The sequence below is a fragment of the Camellia sinensis genome, chromosome 14, assembly GCF_055761805.1.
Source record: "Camellia sinensis isolate YWXY chromosome 14, ASM5576180v1, whole genome shotgun sequence".
Classification (NCBI taxonomy): Eukaryota; Viridiplantae; Streptophyta; class Magnoliopsida; order Ericales; family Theaceae; genus Camellia; species Camellia sinensis.
The window spans coordinates 24,431,870-24,448,610 of NC_138974.1; the positions used below are offsets into that span (position 1 = coordinate 24,431,870).

Sequence of the window (16,741 nt, forward strand, 5' to 3'; positions counted from 1 at the left end):
AATTTAGGATACAACACTGCCACAGGATCCGAAATTTTCAAGTTCGAATTTGCCCCGAATCCAAAATGACGTCGTTTTGGATTATCTTACCAGTAAGAGAATTGTAATATATTTTACTGATAAGAAAATTTTATTACATATTACCGATAAGAGAACTCAAAACGATATCATTTTAAATTTTAAACCAACTTCAAACCAAACAATTTCAGGCCCTCAAATATTTTTTTTAAAGGGTATACCAGTAATTTTCCATCTATAATAATTATTTTTTAAAATGAAAGTTACGAGAGATCCCATCAGCCTAACAATACAATCCAAGTACTTTGGGGACTGAATACACACCTTCCCGTTTATTTATTTAGTTATTGGGTGCTAGTCTATGCACTACCACTAGGCGTTTTTTTTTATTTTTATTTATAACTTTCAGTCCACGCCCTCTCTCTCTCTCTCTCTCTCTTCTTCTCCTCTTTCTCTCTCTAAAAAAAACTCTCTTTCTCTCTCCTCTGCAACTGATTACTACCAGATCGACCATTCTCCTAGATTCTGATTCACTTTTACGCTGATCTCATCTCCGATTCTCTCGCTCCATAATCGAGCTGCGGTGAGTCCTCAATCATTGAAATCAGTAAAGTTTCGTCTCATCTTCGATCGCTTCTATCCGTACAAAAAACCTAACACACAAAACTACATTTCTCACTGTTTCACTGACTGATTGTGAAGATTGACAAGTGTATGTCAAGCGTTCTGTACTTCACTATACTTGTTTTTCTGCAATTACTGCAATTCTGAAACTTGGAGTGAAGATCGTTATGATTAAATCGATCTTCGGTGTACAATTGGGGTTTGATGTTTGTGATTTTGGTTTTTTTGTGAAGTTTGGAAGTGAATTGATGAATGGAACGGCTTGGTTTTGAGAATGGGGTTTGCGGAGCTTGGCATTTAGATTTGAATTTTGTTTGCGAGATTTTTGGTGTTGCGGACGGATAGGATGACTTCGGATGTTAACAGAACCAGCGGCCCTGTTGAAAGAGACGTTGAACAGGTACTAAATCGCTCATGAACTTTTTGGAATTTTATTCAACCCTTGAGAGTTCAAAAAATTCTATTTGAAAGTTGATAAACTTTGACTCTACAATATTACTATGAATTAGAAGTAGTAGATTGAAAACCCCAAGTTGTGTGCACCAAATTAGCTGTTTGTTTATGGATACAGCCTCCTTTAAGCTGCTGTCCTCAAGTTCATTGTGTGAGACCTAGCATTTTCTTTTATGATGTTACGTTGTTTTCTTCCTAAAATTGGTTTGCAACTGATTTTTTAGTAAGCCATCTATTTGCTGCTGGGAAATAGGTGCATCAACATTTTTAAAATGTTATTTGACTGAATTGGTCAACTCATAAAGTTATTAATTTGCACTTCTGCTCTATCTAGTATGATGTAAAAGAGCTTGGTAATATTAATAACCAGGCTAGACTATTAATAAAACCAGTGGATAAAATCACAAAGGACCGAAGATAGAGTGTGGTGTCCCTTCACGGATAATAAATTTAAGGTCAAATTGGTATCATTTTTTTTTTTATTTATTTTTTCTATTTTATGTTTTCCTTCTTCGGAAAACACATAAAACTCGTTTGGAGAATTGTTTCTAACTATTGTTTTTCCAAAGATTTTCTAAAAACTAGCCAATTTTTTAGGAAACACTAAAAAGTTGTTTTCAAATTTGTGAGAAATGATATGAAAATGATGAGTGGTTTCAAACTTTTCAATGCTTCTGTTTCCAAAAACATGGGAAATGAAAATGAAAAACAATAACAAAGAAAACAAAATTATACCACATATGCCATTAGGGAGTAAGATATTGGGGTGAGGGAAAAGATGAAATACCTTTGGTCCAGAACATTGGGGAAATTGAGTTCATAAAAGAGTTTTGCTTGTTAGATAGCTTTATATACATTGTTAGGCTCATTTTCTAACTACTCAGGCTTTTGGAAAAATTGATGACTTAATATTGTATCAGAGCTCTGGTTGAGAGAGGTTTTGGGGTCAAGTCTTTCCGTCAACATTTGATATTATATCCCCATTTGCTTTCTTCCTCTTTGTTTGGTTGTTTGCTTCTCATTCTGTTTGGTTCTATGTTTGTCTCTCCGCATGCAAGATGGAGTTGCATGTGAGGGAGGGTGTTAGATAGTTTGATGTATATTGTTGGGCTCATTTCCTAGCAGCTTGGGCTTTTGGGAAAATTTGTGACTTAATAATATATTACCTAAACATTTTACCGACACTTTCCACTTTCTACTTTCTATGTAACTTCTCATGTGGCATGATAAGTTCCCATATATACACATGAGATTTATTGCATGAATACACATAGGAGGTGAAGTAAAGGGGTGAAAAAATGGGGTGATAAATAAGACCAACGGGTATATAATTTTTGGATAAGGAGATAATTGAGAGAAGTTGAACCTAAGAAAAAAGTGAAAAGGAGGGGTACTGTTAAGATAATGAAGAATGGAAGGAGAAGGAAAAAACAGTAATTGCAGTGGTGCCCTTGGCTCTCTGTCTCTCATTTTTTCTTTTTTCTTTTTTTGTGAAAAACATTTTGGTGCCCTTGAGCTATAATGTGTAGAAGAACAAATATAAGTTGGATTGTTGGATATTAGTTCATAAAAAGTGATGTAGGAAAGCATTTCAATGGTGTTGCTCATCATGGTATCCTAGGGTCATGGAAAGCTTTTTGGTGTAATGAAAGGTAGAACGGTTGTAGGCTAGCATTAGAAGATAGAAAAGGGTTGGAATTGGCTTGGTTCAAAAAGTAATGTCAGTGGTTTTTACCGAAAGTACTAAAAGTTTGGAGTTTATATGATTCTAGACCTCTGTTTGAGGATGTGTTTTAGTGTCTTGTTTGATGTACGTTGGTTGCTTCCCCTTTTGATGCGTTTTCTCGATAAATTCTTACTTATTAAAAAAAGATAAGAAAATAAAGTAGTAAAAGTTTATGGAATGAGTAAAATGGGTGGCACTCCCTTTTTCTTGCCTATTCTAATAAATCTTTACTTGTAAGAAATAAACATTTATGAGAGTAATTATTGCAGTTTGGGCCTTAACCAAAGGCTAGAAGGTAGAGAAAAGGATTAGGGCTTGATAGTTTAGGCATTTATGAAGAAATGTGTTGTCCTAGGGCTTTTGACAGTAAGTAACGGAAAGAGGAGGAGGATCCAATGATCACCTCGAGTTTTAGGCTAAGCTCCTATAGTGGTTAAGCTTCGTTCCATGAACACAATCTCAAACTTTCTAAATGTCAACTTCATTACGTGGAAAGCTCATATAGGTACTTATTGGGAGTTGCACTTCTCTAACCTCAGGGTTGAGACTTTAGAGTAGAGAACTTTGATATTTTGACTACTAAAACTATTCAAAACCTATTAAAGGTCACATAAAGACCCAATAATATAATTTGACCTCAAAGAAGACTAATGACCCTGTACCAAAAATTAGATAATTGGCTCTGAGGATATTACTAAAATATCAATAAACCTGACCACCAGCATACTAATTTAGAATAAACTTATAAAACAAAAGTTTATGTGACCAAAAAGTTGGAAAGAAAAGTCATGTTCATACCCATTTGAAAATTTCAATATGATCTTTTTCTTGTTACTATACTTTTGCCAAAAAAGCCATCAGTTTATGTTTGTAACCTATGAAGTATGGACACTCCAAAATTGGTGCCGTGGCGGTGTCCGACACGCGGACACGCCGGGGACACGCACGGGACACGCCAGATGGCGTGTCCCTTTAATTTAATGTTTTTTTTGGAAGGGGGCATGGCGGGGACACGCGTGTCCACATCTGGACACGCTTGTCCACATCTGGACACGCTATGGGACATGGCGGGGCTCTTTTTTGAATTTGTTATATGTATTTGGGGTCAAAGTGTAATATTTAAAAAGTAAAAACTAAGGGTGAAGAAATATAGTGAACCTGCGAAGACCTTCTGAGTAGAAGCCCTCTCTCTCTCAGTTGATCGAAGCTCTCTCTCTCTCAGTCGTCTCAGTCGAAGCCCTCTCTTAGTCGATCGAAGCCCTCGTCTCTGTCGAAGCCCTCTCTTAGTCGATCGAAGCCCTCGTTTCAGTCGAAGCCCTCTCTCAGTCGATCGAAGCCCTCTCTCTCTCTCTCTCTCTCTCTCTTTGTGGTCTGTTTTCGACTTCGAAGGTAAACACTGATTTATATTTTTATTTTTTTTATACGTTTATATATATATATATATGTAAGAGTTAGACTGATTTTTATTTCTTTATATATAAATTTATATACATGTAAGATTTGTTTTTTTTTTTTTTTTAATATCTAAAACTAAAACTGTAGTTTTTAAAAAAAAATTAATTATAGGTTTATATATATATACAGTATGGAAATTCTTTTTTTTTTTTTTTAAATCCTTCTAATGTTAATGTTAATTAATAGGAAAAATGTCTAGGTAAAATAAAATAAAAAAAATTAATTGGAACACATTATTTAAAAAATATAATAAATAAATAAAATAATTAATGTGTATTAAAATAAAAATATTTATAAAAAAATTAAAAAATTTGCCGTGTCCCCTGCCGTGCCCGTGTCCCCATTTTTTAGAAATTGTCGTGTCCCATGTCTGTGTCTGTGTCCGTGTCCGTATGCATGTCCTTGTCTGTACTTCATAGTTTGTAACTTAAGGTTTTACTATGTGTATACCAACCTTGTGCTGTGGCGAGTCCTATGGATGCCACGTTATCACCACCTCAACATCATCTCCATGGAGCAATCCTCTAGAGGCACCACAATGTTCTTGTGTGAATTTATTGGGGTCATATGTTTATCCTAAGTGGAGGCATATAGACACTAAGTATGGTTGCTCCGTCCACTAGCGCACTCAATGCCATATGAAGTATTAGATCCAGAGGCATAGCCCATTATACTACCTAGTTGAGCCAATCTCAGCGACTCTGTCATAAGTGCCATCGCTCGACATCCCTAGTTTGCCCAAACAAGCACTACATGCCTCATTTTTATAGGGTATGCTAGGGGTGATCAAGGGCACTGCTCGATCAGTGTGCCTTTACTCGGTCACTCCCACTTCGCAGTAGTAGCATAGCTTGGCCTTTAGTGTGCCTGTTGCCCCTATGTAGTCACCTGCTTACCTGGGGTTATTATTACTACTATAATGGCTTCATTCGACATCATAAGCTGGGAGCAGGGTCTAGGAATCCACTACTAAGGATTTTTGGAGGATTGTGGATTGCAGGTTAGAATTAAGGCCTTGTTGAGTAGCTCCTTCTTGACCAATTTTAAAGAGAGAGGGACGTTGACCTAACAACTAACACCTCGAAAGAGATATCATATCTACCACCTACTCCATGCCATGATCTCTCCGAAGTGTCGTACTAAACTCTTTAGCTCTCATGATACAACCTTCGAGGTTGAATCATGGGGTGGATGCAATCATAGGCCTAAGTTCGCTATCTCTGTCAAGAAGAGCTGACGACCTGGCCATAAGTGAGTTGGCTTCCAACGGTTTTGGAGCTTATATAAGAGAGTATCCATGCATGTAGAGAAACACACAATGCTGGTTATCATCTTCTGCTTTGGTGACAAAAGTCTCTCATTGCCACCCTTTCTCTCTCTAAGGCTGCTTTGGTTTTCTCTTATGCCTCAGACAATCCTTAGGCATTGAAGTTCCCACCATCTTCCCAGAGGTCCACTATTGACCATCTCACTACCAAATACCTACAAATTGTAACCTTTTTCTTTATTTATGTCTTTATTATTGCTAACCCAAATTGGAGACCACTTGGATTTCGTTGGGAATTTTACTCTAAGATATTCACTAATATGAATATGAACAAAACTTGAACTAGGTGAACTCAGAAACATCTAAAATGACTAGGCTTTAACTGAATTTATGCACAGAAGAATAATCGCAACATACTTGGATCCACGATATTCACATGCATATATGTATCTATGCAATGTGCAAACACTCATTTGTGGTGGTGCTCGTGAATTGGGTAGCCTTTCATCCACCATCTGTTCGAACTTAGGATTGGAAAAAAATCAATTGGTATATTGGAAATGAAGATTTGTCGAGATGCGTCGTACTATTCTCGTTGGGGGGATCTGCACTTGACCGACCTTGGAGAGATCTCGACAGGAACAGAACTCTAGAGTGTGACAAAGACAAGTGATTTGTTCATATCTGAGCACACTTGAACACCATTCTAGCTATTGAGGCCACTAGGTGAGTTGGCCTATGTAACCCAATCCTTGTAAATATAGCCTCCATCTTCATGCATAAAGAAGATCTAACCATCTCCATCTCTTACTTTTTGGTTATTCACTTCTAGACCTCTAAAACAACTCCTTACTCTTTCTTTTCCCAAAGCCATCTTTGCTTTGACTTAGCTAGTATTTGATGGTGTAGTGTCGTCTCAGCATCCTCCATAGTTCCTAGATAGCTTCCTTACTAGGTCATGTAGCCTTAAATCACACACACAACTACATATAGAACTTCAATTTTTTTTCTTGATACAAGGAGGTAAGAAAGATTGTTAAGAAAATAAAGCATGATCTCTCTCAAAATAAACTCTCTCAAAATATTCTCTCTTACAAAAATGATCTCTCAAAATATATCTCTCAAAATAAACTCTCTCTAAGTTTGGAAATGTTGAGCTCTAGAGAGTGTTGGGAGAGATAGAAAATGTTCTGGAGAGATGCCAAAATGGTCTTGGAGAGGTGCCTCAACAAATGAGCAAAGGGTCCTTTAAATAGACCTGAGGCAGGGCACTTTTGCTGGCGTGGTCAGCCTTGGTCGCGGCCGCGGTGTCCCTTCGTGAGTTGCAGAGCAAATTTTTCGGAGCTGGTCATTTGGGCAAAGCTTGGTCGCGGGCGTGATGTGCATGCTCGCAGGTGCGACTGTGCTGTGTGTGAATCGTGGGTGCGATGGTGCTTCTCGCAAGTAGGAATAGCAACGGGGCGGGGCAGGGCGGGGCCGGGGATCACACCCCCCGTCCTTGATCCCTGACAAGGAACCTATCACCGTCCTCGCCCCCAACGGGGATCGGGTTTCTCCGACCTCGAGAATTCCCTGGTCCAAATCTGTTCAACAACATCATCAAGAACAACCCTGGTCCAAATTTGTTGAACAACATCATCAACAACTTCTTTCAACATCAACACCATCAACATCATTAACAAAGTCATACACAGAGAGAGAGAGAGAGAGAGACACACACACACACACATACATACATATATGTATACATTCATATAGAGAGAGACACACATACATGTATATATACACATAGAGGTACACACATACACACGTCTACATACACAGAGAGAGGACGACAGAGGAGATCGGCGGAGATGACGGAGGAGATCAACACAGATCTGAGATCTGTGTATCTGTGTCAGAGAGAGAGAGAGAGAGAGAGAGAGAGAGAAAGAGAGTGGTGACTGCGGGCGACTCCGACATCGTGGACAGTGGCGGTGGCACTGAGGAGAAGGAGAGGTGTGAGAGTGAGAGAGAGTAGAGAGAAGCGAAGGAGAGGTGCGAGAGTGAGAGGGAGTAAAGGGAAGAGAGAGAGTGAGAGAGAGAGACAGAGGGGTCATAAATTTTTGAGGGATATATATAGTAGGTTTACTTCGGGGGGGTAACGGGAACGGGGCCGGGGCCGGGAACGGGCCAGGGCCGGGGCTGGAAAACATATTACCGTCCCTGGCCCGAAAGTCAACGGGGATTCATTTTCGAATACCATCCTCGGCCCGTCGGGGGTATTTTTTGGGAAAAAACTGCTCTAATCGGGGTCGGGGGGGCGGGTTCCCGTCGGGCCGGGTTTAAATTGCCTTCCCTACTCGTGGGCGCGATGGTGCATGCGGCTGAGCAGCTTTTTCTGACTCTTTGCTTCATATTTCTTGCGCATTTTGCTCCACGCTTTGTCAGCCTATCCCACAGACAAACAGCCTCCCTAAGCCACCATTTTGCTATGCAAAGTCCATCCCTTTGTCAAAGTATCCTCATGCTTGCTATCAATGAAGATCCAACAAAATCCACAAAAAGTCCACACATGTGAAGCTCTATCCTTTCACCCACGTGTTGACACCAAAAAGCTGAGACAATAGCCAATTTGAGCATCCCAAAGTTGCCATTTACAAACTCGAAAATTCAACAACATTATCTCCATATCTTGACAAGCATCATGAATCATGTTAATGTATAAGAAGATAATGAACAAGAAAATAATAAAAACAAAAACACTTTGAATAAAAAATCGTCATATTAAGTTTTGTGAAGAAAGCTATTGCCAAAACATAAATCTTAAATTTCTTTAGGATAAAAAATCCTAACCATAAACAAAGGGTAGAGGAGGCAACAATGAGAAAGTAATCATAAGCATTGAGAGAGAGTGAGCATCGTCTTCTTTGGTTCCATATGTATATTGCAAATCATGTCTTAAATATGTTCTTGGTTTTTTTGTAGAAAAGAGGGGTAGCTATGGGATTACACCATATGGATGATAGGCTTGTAAGCCAACTACTTGTAATGGTTAATATCTCTCAGATTTCGTTTAGCAATTTTTTTTTTTTATTGTTTCTCCTTGTCTAGGCAACACTTGAAAATTTGCATGTCTTTAAGATTGACGGCCCGAAAGCATTTAACAACATTTTTGTTATTGGTACTACAAATCGAAAGGAGCTCATAGATGAAGCCCTGCTGAGGTAACCTTTGAAGCTTGGGTAACCAGCTTAGGGTATGATGAGATATCACCCCTTATTTATAAATGAAGATTTAGGGTTTACAAAGAAGACAATTACAAGATAATCCCTGAGTGCGTAAAAATGATTACAGATCCTAGAGACTTTCGGCTAATATAATATGCTAAGTGCCTTTCGGTGATTATAATATGTCAACACTCCCCCTCAAGCTGGTGCGAAGATATCTTTCATGCCCAGCTTGCCTAATATGTCATGAAACGGTTTATTCCCAATTCCCTTGGTGAGAATGTCAGCAAGTTGTTCACCAGACTGAACAAAAGGAGTACAAATGGTACCACTAGTGAGTTTCTCCTTAATGAAGTGGCGATCAATCTCAACATGTTTTGTCCTGTCATGTTGAACGGGATTGTGAGCAATGTTGATGGCGGCCTTATTATCACAGTATAACCGCATGGAGTCCGTCTGAGCAATACCTAGATCACTCAACAATAATTTGATCCATAAAAGTTCACACACACCTTGTGCCATAGCTCTAAACTCAGCTTCTGCACTTGACCTGGCAACCACATTCTGTTTCTTACTCCTCCAAGTAACTAGGTTGCCGCCGACAAATGTGCAATACCCTGAAGTTGATCTCCTATCAGTTACTGACCCAGCCCAGTCAGCATCTGTATAGGCTTCTACACGAAGATGATCATACTTTGAAAAATACAGACCCTTACCAGGAGCAGACTTCAAATACCTCAAGATTCTCATGACAGCCTCAAAGTGAATCTGATGAGGAGCATGCATAAACTGACTAACTATACTGACAGCAACAGCAATATCAGGACGTGAGTGAGATAGGTAAATGAGCTTACCCACTAAACGTTGATAGCTCCCCCTATCCACAATTTCTCCTCCTTCATCATCCCCCAATTTCTGATTGGGTTCCAGTGGGGTGGCACATGCCTTGCAGCCAAGCATCCCAGTTTCCTTCAACAGGTCAAGCACATATTTTCTCTGTGAGATAAATATCCCATCCTTAGAGCGAGCAACTTCAATTCCCAGAAAATACTTCAAGCTTCCCAAGTCTTTGATTTCAAACTCTTTGGCTAAATATTTCTTCAACAGAGGTATTTCCCCACTATCATTGCCTGTAAGAACTATGTCATCTACATAAACAATAAGTGCTGTAGTCTTACCGCATGAGGAATGTTTCACAAATAATGTGTGATCTGCCTGACTTTGTTTGAAGCCAAATTTAATCATAGCCTGAGTGAATCTCTCAAACCAAGCCCTTGGAGACTGTTTGAGACCATATAACGACTTCCGAAGTTTGCATACTTTCCCTTCTGTTTGATGATTCTCAAAACCCGGAGGAATGTCCATATATACTTCTTCTTCGAGGTCACCATGGAGAAAAGCATTCTCGACATCAAACTGATAAAGCGGCCAATCTAGATTAGCTGCTAGAGAAAGAAGTACTCTGACTGAATTCATTTTAGCCACGGGTGCGAAGGTCTCCTGATAATCAATGCCATATGTCTGAGTGAACCCTTTTGCCACAAGTCTTGCCTTGTAACGCTCAATAGACCCATCTGCTTTGTGTTTCACAGTATATACCCATTTACAGCCCACAGGTCGTTTGCCCGTAGGTAACTCGGTCAATTCCCAAGTGCCATTCTTCCTAAGTGCTTTCATTTCCTCAATCATGGCTAGTTTCCACTCAGAGATAGCAAGAGCATCCTGAAAATGGTTAGGAATGCTAACAGAGGAAATATTTGACACAAATGCTTTATATGAGGATGACAAATGAGAGTATGATACAAACTGTGAGATAGGATGTTGAGTACAAGATCTCACACCCTTTCTTTTGGCAATAGGAACATCAAGATCAATGGACTCACGAGATTCAAAATTACCTAGACTCTCATCAGAAGCAGGAGATGACAGTGGAGTAGCAGAAACGGTCCCGTGTATCCAGTTAACTTGTTTTCTGTCGATGTCCCGGATATAAACATGTCCATCCTTATTCTTGGTGACAGTGGGTTCTATAGTTCCAGGTGGTGTGGGTTCTATAGTTCCAGGTGGTGCAAGAACAACTGGTTCTATCATAGGAGGCACAGGACTCACTTCTATCATAGGAGGCACAGGACTCACTTCTACCATAGGAGGCACAGGACTCACTTCATACCAAGGCTCCCCCGGAAGGGAGGTCGGGGACACCGGAGAGGACAAAAAATAGGACTGGGACTCAAAGAAAGTGACATCCATGGACACAAACCACTTACGAGAAGAAGGGTGGTAACATTTATACCCCTTTTGAGTAGGAGAATAACCAAGGAAAACACACTTGAGGGAGCGAGGGTCCAACTTACCACGAGAGGGAGAGTGATTATGGACAAAACAGACACAACCAAATATTTTGGGAGGAATAGAAAACAAGGACTGAGAACCGAGGAGGACGTGAAGCGGAGCCTGTTTGTCCAAAACCTGGGTAGGGAGACGATTAATAAGATAGGCAGCGGTGAGAACGGCGTCGCCCCAATAGGGTCGAGGCACGTTCATAAAAAAACACATGCACCGAGCCATGTCAAGAAGATGCCGATTCTTGCGTTCGGCCACCCCATTTTGTTGAGGGGTATTGGTACAAGAGGTCTGATGGATAATGCCATGAGTAGAGAAATATTGTCCTAACCCAGAATCTATGTATTCCCCGCCATTATCAGAACGAAATATTTTGATAGTGGCCCCAAACTGAGTACAAATCATCTTATGAAAAGTGCGAAACACAGAGAAAACTTCACTCTTATCTTTCATGAGATACACCCAAGTAGTACGAGAAAAATCATCAATAAAGGTAACAAACCAGCGATGACCTTTCACAGACAGAACACGAGAGGGACCCCAAACATCAGAGTGTATTAATGAAAAAGGAACTAAGCTTTTATTCAAACTGGGAGCAAAAGAAGCTCGATGTTGTTTTCCAAGTTGACAAGACTCACAAAGAAAGTCAGACACATGATGATTTGCGAAACTAGAAGGAAATAAATGCTTAAGTAAATGAAATGAGGGATGCCCAAGACGTCGATGCCATAGCCATACATCAGCGGGGGTAGGAGAAGACGGGGTGGAAGAATAAGCAAGTTTGTCCGGTTGATCTAGGAAGTAGAGACCATTTTCTGCACTACCACTGCCAATCGTCCTCCCCGTGACAAGGTCCTGAAAAAGACAATGATCAGGAAAAAACGTCACACAACAATTCAAATCCTGGGTAAGACGACTTAAGGATAACAGATTAACAGAAAACTTGGGAACATGGAGAACAGAAGATAGATGCATGGTAGGAGTGACTTGGACTAAACCTTTTCCAGAAATAGAAGAAACAGTTCCATCGGCAATCCTAACTTTGTCCTGACCTGAAGAGGGCTTATAGGCAGAGAAAAGATCAGAGGAGCCAGACATATGATTTGAGGCACCAGAATCAATAATCCAAGGCAAAGATGTATGACACAGGAAAGCACAAGGAGAAGGGACTAAGTTACCTGAGCGGGCAAAGGACGAGGAAGCGGTACTGAGAGCAGTAGAAGATCGGCGGTCCAACAATTGGCGCAAAGCATCCTCCAGCTCAGTATCAGAAGCTTGGGTAGCAGAAGGGGAATTAGAATCAAGGGTATCAACGGCACTCGACTGATGAGCCCGGGAATAGGAACCACGTCCTCGAGAGTGGCCTGACCGACCTCCTCGAGAACCCGACCGATCATTTCGACCCCCAGATGGAGTCCCATGAAGCTTCCAACATGTCTCACGAGTATGCCGCGGCTTTTTGCAATAATCACAGAACACAGACTCCTTAGCAGCAGACGGAGGAGGCAGGCTGAGGCTATCTCGAGGAGTAGACAGTAATGCGGAACGGTCAGTAGAGACAGGGGACATCATAGCAGACCGACGACTCTCCTCATTTTGGACATAGGCAAATGCCTCTTGCAGTGAAGGAAGAGTGTCCATACTCAGAACTCGACCCCTAACTTGATCATACTCCATATTTAGGCCAGCCAAAAATTTAAAGACCCGTTCCCGTGCGATGAACTTCTTGTACCCGATAGAATCAGTAGGGCAAACGGGCTTATAGTCTTCCAGGTGGTCAAGGCGTTTCCAGCCGTTGGTGAGGAAAGTGAAGTACTGAAGAACAGTCTGCTCCCCCTGAAGTGTGCTCTCAATAGAGCGACGCAACTCAAATGCCTGTGAAAAATTTCCTTTGCGGGAATAGGTAACAGCCACAGCCTCCCAAATGTCCTGGGCAGTCTCCATAGACAAGTAGCCCTCACCAAGTTCTGGAACCATCGAATGGATAAGCCAACTCATAATCAAAGAGTTGTTAATCTCCCATTGGTCATAACTTGAGTCAGTGGTACTAGGTGCCTGTATCCTGCCATCAACATACCCCATCTTCCCTCTGCTCTTTAAAAACAAAGTCAAACTTTGAGACCATGCTAGGTAGTTCTGACCATTAAATAGAGAGGTGGTGATTTTCAGACTAGGGTTGGGGTTCTCAATCATGGTAGTAGGTAGAATGAGACTCTCACTTTTTGGTGTTTGAGACGAAGAGGACACACTAGTGGAATCTGTCATAGATACAATACTACCAAACCCGCAACAAATTAGTGGAAATCACAAACCCGGAAGGTGGTAGTGAGATAACAGGCACAATGATCACTATAAAGACATACAAAGTACAAAATTAAGAAACCATTTTTTTTTTTTTTTTTTTTGTTTTGTTTTGTTTTTTTTTTTGTTTTGTTTTGTTTTTTTTTGTTTTGTTTTGTTTTTTTTTTTTTATTTTATTTTATTATTATTATTTTTTTTTATTTGATTTTTTTTTTTTTTTTATTTGATTTTTTTTTTTTTTTTTTTTTTTTTTTTTTTTTATGTTGAGTTATTTATATATACATCTATTTATATATAAATATATATATCAGACTATAGTGATATATCTATATCAGGATATATATATATATACCTAGATCAGAGGACGACGAGGACGAGGGTGAGGACGACAAGGACGAGGGCTGAGACGAGCGACGAACTGCGGGAGAAGATCGACGAGCGACGAACTGCGATGAAGATCGACGAACTGCGATTGATGAAGACGAGCGACGAACTGCGGGATGAACTGCGATTGATGAAGACGAGTGACGAACTGCGGGATGATGATGATGGCAGAGACGAAGACGAAGCGGAATGATGATGATGGCAGAAGATCGATTCAGCAGATGATCCAACTAGGTATGCTTTGAACCCTAGCCCTGGAGGTGATGCTCTGATACCATGAAGCTTGGGTAACCAGCTTAGGGTATGATGAGATATCACCCCTTATTTATAAATGAAGATTTAGGGTTTACAAAGAAGACAATTACAAGATAATCCCTGAGTGCGTAAAAATGATTACAGATCCTAGAGACTTTCGGCTAATATAATATGCTAAGTGCCTTTCGGTGATTATAATATGTCAACAACCTTCTCTCCGTTGTGTTGTTCTTTGCTGATTTCTTTATTCTTTTTGAACAATGTCCCACATTTTTTGAACTCGAATGGTATGTTCAAATTTTGAGTTTATCAAGTAAAGAAAAATGAAATTATTTAAACATATTTATCTTTTATGGTAACCAAATAAATATATATATATATATATATATATTTAAAAATAGGTATTTATTTTATTCTCATTTTCCTAACTCAATAAAAAAAAAGAGTACTTTATTTATTGTATTTGTTTGTGGGGAAGGTAGAATCGAAATACATGTCAAAGTAGAGTACCCAGATAAGCAAGGGTGCCTGCAAATTTTGGGCATCTACACAAGGAACATGAGACAAAATTTTGTACTCGATAAAGATGTGAATCTTCATGAAATTGGTAAGTTGTTTGAGCAGTATTGTTGTGTAAGCGGAAACATCAAATCATCATTTATGAAATGAGATTGTGCGTGTGCTTGTTTGCACAGCTGGCAGGACGGATGACTGTAGTGGCTCTGCCCTTGCATCTCTAGTCACTCGTGCACATTCATATGCTGTGGTCCACACAGTGGAGAATGGATTACTGCAGCATGTCAAGGATGATTTCAAAGTAACAATGAACCACTTTATCCATGCTATAGAAGATGTCAAGTCTAAACTTCAAGAATCTGACTTGGAGCCAAGCAGGTAACACACATCAACATTTATTTTTGTAACTAAATGACATAACGTACATATTGTAGATTTATTTAATAGAAAATGTGATTTCAATTAAAACATGTTTCTTGCTAAAGGTAGATTTCCTTCTAAAATATAGGAAACATGTTTTAATTGAAATCACATTTTCTATTAAATAAATCTACAATATGTACGTTATGTCATTTAGTTACAAAAATAAATGTTGATGTGTATTACCTGCTTGGCTCCAAGTTAGATTCTTGAAGTCTAGACTTAACATCTTCTATAGCACGGAGAAAGTGGTTCATTGTTACTTTGAAATCATCCTTGACATGCTGCAGTAATCCATTCTCCACTGTGTGGCCCACAGCATATGAATGTGCACGAGTGACTAGAGATGCAAGGGCAGAGCCACTACAGCCATCCGTCCTGCAAGTTGTGCAATCAAGCACACGCACAATCTCATTTCATAAATGATGATTTGATGTTTCTGCTTACACAACAATATTGCTCAAACAACTTACCAAGTTCATGAAGATTCACATCTTTATCGAGTACAAAATTGTCTCATGTTCCTTGTGTAGATGCCCGAAATTTGCAGGCACCCTTGCTTATCTGGGTACTCTACTTTGACATGTAGTTCAATTCTACATTCCCTACAAACAAATACAATAAATAAAGTACTTTTTTTTTTATTGAGTTAGGAAAATGAGAATAAAATAAATAGCTATTTTTAAATATATATATATTTGTTTGGTTACCCATAAAAGATAAATATGTTTAAATAATTTCATTTTTCTCTACTTGATAAACTCAAAATTTGAACATACCATTCGAGTTCAAAAAATGTGGGACATCGTTCAAAAAGAATAAAGAAATCAGCAAAGAACAACACAACGGAGAGAAGGTTACCACAGGAGGGCTTCATCGATGAGCTCCTTTCGATTTATAGTACCAATAATAAAAATGTTTTTAAATGCTTTTGGGCCATCAATCTTAAAGGCTTGCAAATTTTGCAAGTATTGCCTAGACAAGGAGAAACAATAAAAATAAAAAATTGATAAACGAAATTTGAGAGATATTAACCATTGCAAGTAGTTGGCTTACAAGCCTATTATCCGTATGGTGTAATCCCATAGCTGCCCCTCTTTTCTGCAAAAAAACCAAGAACATATTTAAGACATGATTTGCAATATACATATGGAACCAAAGAAGACCACGCTCACTCTCTCTTAATGCTTATGATTACTTTCTCATTGTTGCCTCCTCTACCCTTTGTTTATGGTTAGGATTTTTTATCCTAAAGAAATTTAAGATTTATGTTTTGGCAATACCTCTCTTCACAAAACTTAATATGATGATTTTTTATTCAAAGTGTTTTTTTTTTTTTTTTTCCTTGTTCATTATCTTCTTATACATTAACATGATTCATGATGCTTGTCAAGATATGGAGATAATGTTGTTGAATTTTTGAGTTTGAAAATGGCGACTTTGGGATGCTCAAGTTGGCTGTTATCTCATACATAGGTTAGCACATGTGTAATAAATAAGCTTTAATCAACAACATGATATAAGATTAAAATATCAAACTATAAATACATAACATCAGATTAGTTTGAAAATAATACCATAATTTGAAACTAATACCATAATACAGAACATCATGACACCATAAGTTTTCTCCCCCTGTGACATTATCGAAAGGAAATTATGGGTCAGAATCTGGAGGAGGAGGAGGAAGAAAATGATAGGGATAAATGGTATCAAAAAATAGATAATCAAAACATATATATGCATATACAACTCGCCCGCGTCTCTCTT

At 39.1% G+C, this 16,741-nt stretch overlaps 1 protein-coding gene across 4 annotated transcripts in view; it reads left to right on the forward strand.

The window, feature by feature from the left end:
- The first annotated feature begins 366 nt into the window (after positions 1-366).
- The window catches only part of LOC145788647 (PH, RCC1 and FYVE domains-containing protein 1-like), a 35,503-nt gene continuing 19,128 nt past the window's right edge, over positions 367-16,741 (forward strand). Inside the window, exons 1-2 of one of the 4 annotated variants that reach the window (XM_082905483.1) lie at positions 367-601; positions 876-1,042. In XM_082905483.1, the coding sequence (XP_082761609.1) occupies positions 989-1,042 (54 nt within the window). In that variant the 5' untranslated portion in view covers positions 367-601; positions 876-988. Of the gene's footprint in view, positions 731-875; positions 1,043-16,185; positions 16,205-16,741 lie in introns of those variants that run through there. The other 3 variants (XM_082905480.1, XM_082905479.1, XM_082905481.1) reach the window with 3 other exon arrangements.